Genomic DNA, 7,500 nt, shown 5'->3' with positions numbered 1-7,500 from the left:
GGTGGAGAAATGGACTACAGGGCTTTCACCTAAGACTGGAAGGAAGTTCACATCGCCGGTTTGGCTCAGATTACCGAATCTACCTCTTGAATATTGGGATGAAGCAAATTTGGCAAGGTTGGCATCTGGTGTGGGGGAACCCCTGTTTATGGATGAGCAAACGAAACAATGGAATAGATGCGCTTTTGCACGTGTTTGTGTCCGATTGGATTTGTCGAAAAGCTTGCCGAAAGGAGTCTGGGCTCAAGGTTTGAATGGCAAATTTTTCCAACCCATTGAGTATGAAGGTATTCCGGCGATCTGCCTTGCTTGTGGGAAGGTCGGTCATAAGACAGAGGTGTGTAAGGTGCAAAAGCCAGTGGCTAATGTACATGATCCGCGACCATACAGGTCTGATTCAGTGAATACGGGATCTGGGAAGGCCAGTTTTCTAGGCCGAAACGAGGCGGATGGCCCTGATCATGGTGCTAGCTCATCAAGGCATGGAACCACGACTAGGGGGGATGATTGCGGGGAATGGACCATTGTGACGAGAAGAAGGAGACCTCGATCGGTCAAGGTTGGAGAGAAACCAAACAATAGTTCTAAGGCAAATCTGGCTAAAAATTCGGGAACTAACTCCGTTTGGAGAGTGGCGGCCAAGGAGCTGGATATGGTGGATGCCCCATCCTTGGGGACTGATGTAGGGGAAATGAACTTTAAGAAAACAACTACCGGGGCTTCCGGGGTTGCTGTGGCTAAGGGTAATACACCGGTGGTTGAAACGGAGGTTGAAATAATGGAGACTTCGAATGGGGAGGCTAGGCCTTTCAAGGCCCCTCTGGAAGAGTGCAGGGTATTCCCGGAGCCAATGGAAAAATCGTTTGATGAAGAGAAGGTTTTGCCAGTGGAACAAATGATGGAAGGGAACAACTTGGAGGACGGCCAAGGCTTGGTTCCGGAAAAGAAAGAATATGAGCTCCCCCTTGGTGATGCTCAAGCCAATGTGGATGATGGTATACAGAAGGTGCACGTGAGGCGGAGCTACTCCAGGGACTCCCTAGATGGGCCGGTAGTTCCTAGAGTTTTGAGATTCTCAGACTCTAAGGCCAAGGCTTGGAAACCTTACAATACTAGTGGCAGGAGAGCACGGATGAAGTTGGCCAAGGCGGAAGGGGAACCACCAGGAATCATAGGCTGCGAAACTCAGTTAATTGGGGACCCCTCTGTGGAGCTATTACCGGTTGATTTGGAGGCTCCGGTTGTGTTGCAAAATAATGACGGCATTATGGACAATTTATCTGGGGCCACGGTGACCGAGGAGAATTTGGAACAACAATGCGGCGGGGACGCTTCCCCTTTGGTTGATAATGTTTAACACCATCTGTTGGAACTGCCGAGGTGCTCGTAAGAAGGAGGTGGGCAATTACTTACGACACCTTATTGGGGCCCATGATGTTAGTGTTGTTGGGTTGGTGGAGACCAAGATGGAAGTTTTTTCCAGAACTGATATTGATAGGATTATTGGGAGGGATTGGGACTACTGTTACCAACCATCAGTGGGTAAGGCGGGTGGTATCCTTGTGTTATGGAAGTGTTCGGTGGGGTCGTTCCATGTTATTTTCAAATCAAAACAGTGCATTATGGGCAGATTTAAAAGCTCGGCTACTTTCGACTGGGAGGTGGCTGTGATGTATGCGGATAAAGACACCCATGTCCGGGCGTTAGCTTTTAACGAAATCTTTCAGCACCATAAGTCCGACTCGCCCTTGATTGTTGGAGGGGACTTTAATTGTATTCTTGCCCAAGCGGATAAGAAGGGCGGGCGGCCTTTCTCATTCACGACTGCTGCTAAGGGAATGAGTGAGTTCATGGCTGCCAACGGACTGATTGATCCGGGGTTCTCCGGTCCCGCCTTCACGTGGACTAATAATAAAGACGCTGGGAGTCATATCTCCTCTCGGCTGGATAGGTTTTTGATTAGCTCCTCTATCCTGGACGCCTTTCAGGAGCTAAGGGTGAGCCATCTTACGAGGATCGCCTCCGATCATTGTCCAATTCTTTGCATTGTTAGCTTGGGGAGACAGAGGGCTCGATCCTACTGGATTAAATTCGAGGATGTCTGGGCGAGTTTGCCCAGAGCGTGGCAGTTGGTCGCCGAGAAGTGGCTGGTGCCTGATACAGATTCGGAAGCATCCAAGTTGCAAAGGAAATGCCAACGTTCTTTGAAGGCCTTGTTCTTCTGGAGCAAAAACAAGTTCAAAATGTTAAACAATCTCAAAGAAGAACTGGATAGGGAGATTTGTATTTTACAAAGCATCGAGAGTTCGCCGACTGGGCTTAATGAGGTGCAGGCTGAATCACTGCGGTACAAGGTCCAATTGCTTAATTCGACTCTCGATCGACTTTCAACGTGGTGGAGACAGCGCGCAAAGGTCAAATGGATCAAAGAAGGGCCTCTGCTAGACGACGCACTAATCTTATCGATCGAATGCGGATGCCTGACGGACAGATGGTTACTGATCATGCGGATGTCCTGCAGGTGGTGAAGGGGTTCTTTGAACATAAATGGTGCGGGACACCAATCTGTGAGACCGATTGGCCTACTTTTGAAGCCCAGCACGCTACTTTAGCTTATGCGGCTAATTTGTTGGATAAGGAAGTTACGGAGGAGGAGATATGGAATGGGGTTTAGTCTCTCAGTCAAAATCGGGCTACAGGAAGAGATGGAGTGACGACCTCTTTCTTTAAGTTTTTTTGGAGTATTGTCAGCAAGCAGGTCACGGCGGCTTGCTTGGAATTCTTCGCGACAGGGTGTATGGATCCTGACTGGAAGGAGACAATGGTGGTGTTGATTCCCAAAACCAGCAACCCGGATCGTCCGTCTATGTACAGACCTATCAGTCTGTGCCAGACCATCTATAAAATTGTGGCGAAGGTGCTTGTGAATCGGATGCAAAGCTTACTGCCCAACCTTATCTCCGAGGAGCAAGCGGCTTTTGTCCCGGGCCGGTCAATCTCCGACCACTGCTTGCTCGGGCAGGAGGTGCTGAACAAATTCAAGGTCTCGAGATCCAATCCTGGGTGGATGGCCGTGAAGGTGGATATGGAACAAGCCTATGAGAAAATGAGCTGGAGAACTCTTGAGCTGGTGCTGTCTCGTATGGGGTTCCCCCTTAAATTCCGCTCTTGGGTTCTGAGTTGCATTCGCTCCCCTCGGTTCTCAATTATGGTCAACAGGCAGCTTACAGGGGCTATTACGGCGGAGTGTGGGTTCCGCCAGGGATGTCCGCTCTCCCCCTATCTGTTCATTCTTTGTTCGGAGCTCATATCTCTTCAATTCCACCAGCGATTTCCGAAGATGGGTGTTCAACTCAAGGCGGGCGGACCCATGGTCTCCCACCTCCTTTATGCTGACGATGTTTTATGTTTTGCAGGCGCTTCCATTCCTAATGTGAAGAAAATTATGTCGATTATGGAGGACTATTGTGCGTGGACTTGGCAGCGGGTCAATAGGAGCAAGTCGGCAATTATGTTTAGCAAGATCACCTTGTCGACAACCAAACACAGGCTGGCTAGACTTGCTGGCTGCCACAAGGTCGAGGAGATGGATTATTTGGGAATCAAGCTTACGCTTAGAAGACTGAAGAAGGCGGATTTCAGCCCGCTATTGCAGAAGTCTAGTGCTCTGACTCTTGCTTGGGGAGTGAGACATCTTTCCCTGGCCGGCAGAGTTACTATGATAAACTCTGTTTTGCTCCCCCTCTCAGTCTATGCTGTCTCGCATATGCTGGTGCCGAGAGGTGTTCTTGATGAGGTGGAGAAGATCTGTCGTGGTTTTCTGTGGAACAAAGATCACAATAATCGGAGCTTATATTATTCCAGTTGGGAGGCGCTAACCAAACCTTGGCGTCTCGGGGGGTTCGGGTTCCATGCTAGCGGACGGTGGACTGGCCCATTACGAGCTCGACTTGCATGGAATTTTTTCAACAAGCCGCTAAGCCTGCTCAATAGATGCTTAAGACATAAGTATGAAGATTGGCCTTGGTCCTAGGGACAAAGACGCGAGGGCTCTGCTTCTTGGAGGGTAATCTGTTGCGGGGCGACAGCCTGGCTAATTGTATCCGATGGCGGGTCAGCAATGGTGCTGAAATTGATGTGATTAACCATGTATGGATATACGACTTGGTCATTGATCGATGGCCTACCTTCTGCAATATTGATGTCGTGGACGGATATGTGGTGAGGGAGCTTTTCACGGCCGATGGAAGGTGGGATAGAACCAAGCTGATGCAGGTCTTTGGGGCCTCCATTGTGGATGTCATTTGTGACATAAAAATTTGGTCGGAATCCCCTGTCGATTCTCTTGAATTGATTAAGTGCCCTCTTGGCACTTCTATCTCTGCGATCTGTTACATGTCTTTGTTCCAAGAGGAGGAGGACCCGGTGTATCCGGTCCTCAAAATTGGCCTTCGCCCACGCGAGCGAATTTTCTGGTGGAGGGCATATAAGAATCTGCTACCCACTTGCACTTGGCTGCATCGACGGGGGTTGGGAACGGACCTGCTGTGACCGATTGGTTGTGGGCTCCTTGAGGATCTGGATCATGTTTCAGCAAAGTGCCGACAGCTTGCGGATGTCCGTCGATGCCTGGATGGCTGGGGTTTCTCCATTCCCCAATTCTCCTCCTTCGGTGAACTCCAGGAAGCGTTGAGGAGCCGGTGTGTCGCCACTGACTTCTGGGGCCGTGCATACTGTGGTGCTGTTTTTAGGTGTTGGAATAATAGAAATGCAATTCGACACGGCAAGTTCAGGTGCACCCCTATAGCCATGGCTGCCAATTTTCTCGAGTCTCTATCCCGTGGTTATTTTTCTACATGCCTGGAGTAACGGTTCACCCTTCAATCCTCCGGATTGGTCTTTTCGTCTTCATGGTGTGCCCCCCCTTCTGGTTGGCTGAAAATTAATGTCGATGGGGCCTTACGTCGTTCCAACAGGGGAGGTATCGGTATTGTCATTAGAGATGATCAGGGCCAACTTGTGGTGGCTGCGGGCTAGCGTATCACACATTGGGATAGCACCCAAGTGGAGTAATTGGCCTTTCAATACATTGAAAAGCTGCTTGTGGGTGGATGCTAGAGGTGAATGGTCTTATCATTGAAGGGGATAACGCCAGTGTTATTCAATATATGGAAAAGTTCAAGGAGCGGGAACTCTGGAAGCTTCGGCCTGATGCAGAGGGTGGTCTAGATTGGTTGGGATCTCTCCAGAAGGTCCTTTTTGTTCATGTGAGAAGGGAGCTTAACTCGGCGGCTCATTTTTGTGCTCAAAGTGCAATTGAGGACAATTTTGTTTGGAATTTAGATGATAGTTTTAGTACATGTATTCCTCAGGAATTTTTGTCCATCCTTGAGGATGATAGTGGTGTTTCCGCCCCCTGTTAGGGGTCTTTTTCTTTTTGGGTCCCCTTGTGGCCATTGTAGTCCTTTATAGTTTTCATTAATGAATGCAAAGGCAAAGTTCAGCTCTCTCTCCCTCTCTCTCTTGCTCTTTTGCTCTCTCTCTCTCTTGCTCTTTTGCTCTCTCTCTCTCTCTCTCTCTCTTGCTCTTTTGTTCTCTCTCTCTCCCTCTCTCTCTCTCTCACTCTCTTGCTCTCTCTCACTCTTCTCTCTTGCTCTTTCTCTCTCTCTCTCTCCCTTGCTCCTTTTCTCTCTCTCTATATCTATCTCTCTCTCTCTCTCTCTCTCTCTCTCTCTCTTTCTCTCTTGCTCTCTTTCTCTCTCTCTATCACTCTCTCTATCTATCTCACTCTTTCTCCACCTCTCTCTTGCTTTCACGCTTGCTCTCCCTTGCTCTCTCCCCCTCTTGCTCTTTCTCTCCCATGCTCTCTCTTACTCTCTTTTACTTTCTCTTCTCTCTCTCTCTCCCACTCTCTCTCTCTCTCTCTCCCTGTCTCTCTCTCTCTCTCTTGCACTCTCTTGCTCTCTCTATCTCTCTCTTGCTCCCTTGCTCCTTCTTGCATTTTCTTTGGGCAAGAAACCCGACCGACCCCCGTGTGCCGTCGGCTCACCACCGCCGGCCTCCTCTTTGGAAAGCACTTGCCAGTGATTTCCAACCCTTCCTTCCTTCTAGCCTCCCCCTCTACCTCTATTTTCCCCATTTGGAGGAGGTGACCTAGGGCCACCCCCTTTAGCCATCCCTAAGCTTCTCTCTCTAAACCACTCTAGTGAGAGAAAGAAAAGGGAACAAATGAGAGCATAGAGAGGGAGAGAGAGAGAGAAAGAGAACACGATAAAGATAGCAGGAGAGAGAGAGAGAACAAGATAAAGAGAGAGAAAGAGCAAGATAGTAATAAATAGAGAGAATGAGAGAGAGAGAGAAAGAGAGAGAGAGTAAGAAGGAGCAAGGGAGAGAGTAAGAGAGTGCAAGGAGTAAAGGAGAGAGTAAGAGAGTGCAAGAGAGAGAGAGAGAGAGAGGGAGAGAGCAAGAAAAAGTAAAAGAGAGCAAGAGAGAGCAAGGGAGAGAAAGTGTAAGAGAGGGGAGAGCAAGAGATAGCAAGGTAGAAAGCAAGAGAGAGAGAGAGAGGGGAGATAGAGAGAAAGAGAGAGAGAGCTGAACTTCTGCATTTGCATTCATCTATAAAAAGCTATTACAAACTATCAAGAAAGAGAGAGAGAGAGAGAGAGAGAGAGAGAGAGAGAGAGAGAGTGAGAGAGCAAGACAGAGAAATGGAGAGAGCAAGAGAGAGTGAGAGAGAGAGTGTGAGAGAGATGGAGAGAGAGAGAGAGAGCAAGAAAAAGCAAGGGAGAGAGAAAGAGAAAGAGGGCAAGATATAGAGCCAGTGAGTGAGAGAGAGATAGAGATAGAGAGAGAGAGAAGAGAGAGAGAGAGAGAGAATAGAAGAGTGCAAGGAGCAAGGGAGAGAGCAAGAAAGTGCAAGAGAGAGAGAGAGGGAGAGAGGGAGAGAGAGAGTGAGAGTAAGAGAGGGAGGGAGGGAGAGAGAGAGAAAGAGAGAGAGAGAGAGAGAGATAGAGAGAGAAAAAGAGCAAGAAAGAGCAAGGGAGAGAGCAAGTGAAAGAGGGAGAGAGAGAGAGAGAGAGAGAGAGAGAGTAAGAGAGAGAGAGATAGAGAGAGAGCAAGAGAGAGTGTGAGAGATAGAGAGAAAGAACTAGCAAGGGAGAGAGCAAGAGAATGCAAGAGAGAGAGAGAGAGAGGGGGATGGAGAGAGAGAAAGAGATAGAGAAAGAGAGAAAGAAAGAGAACAAGAGAATGAGAGCAAGAGAGAGAGAGAGAGCAAGAGAGAGCGAAAGAGCAAGAGAGAGAGAGGTTGAGAGAGAGGGAGAGAGAGAGATAGAGACAGAGAGAGAAAGAGCAAGAAGGAGCAAGGGAGAGAGAATGAGTGTAAGAGCGAGAGAGAGAGAGAGAACAAGAGAGAGTGAGGGGGAGTATGAGAGAGCGAGAGCGAGAGAGAGAGAGAGAGAGAGAGAGAGAGAGAGAGAGAGAGAGAGAGAGAGAGAGAGA

At 48.8% G+C, this 7,500-nt stretch overlaps 1 protein-coding gene across 1 annotated transcript; it reads left to right on the top strand.

Moving 5' to 3' along the window:
* Window positions 1–1,466: 1,466 nt before the first annotated feature.
* LOC110104129 lies at window positions 1,467–4,033 on the top strand. Its single transcript, XM_020833106.2, has 3 exons — window positions 1,467–2,414; window positions 2,522–2,668; window positions 2,759–4,033. The coding sequence occupies exons 1-3, from the start codon at window positions 1,467–1,469 to the stop codon at window positions 4,031–4,033; spliced, it is 2,370 nt and encodes a 789-aa protein (XP_020688765.1).
* The last annotated feature ends 3,467 nt before the right edge of the window (window positions 4,034–7,500 follow it).

The sequence above is a fragment of the Dendrobium catenatum genome, unplaced genomic scaffold (assembly GCF_001605985.2).
Source record: "Dendrobium catenatum unplaced genomic scaffold, ASM160598v2 fragScaff_scaffold_231, whole genome shotgun sequence".
NCBI classification, from domain to species: Eukaryota; Viridiplantae; Streptophyta; class Magnoliopsida; order Asparagales; family Orchidaceae; genus Dendrobium; species Dendrobium catenatum.
The sequence above is the reverse complement of the archived record's forward strand: the minus strand, read 5'-3'. Positions and strand labels throughout refer to the sequence as shown.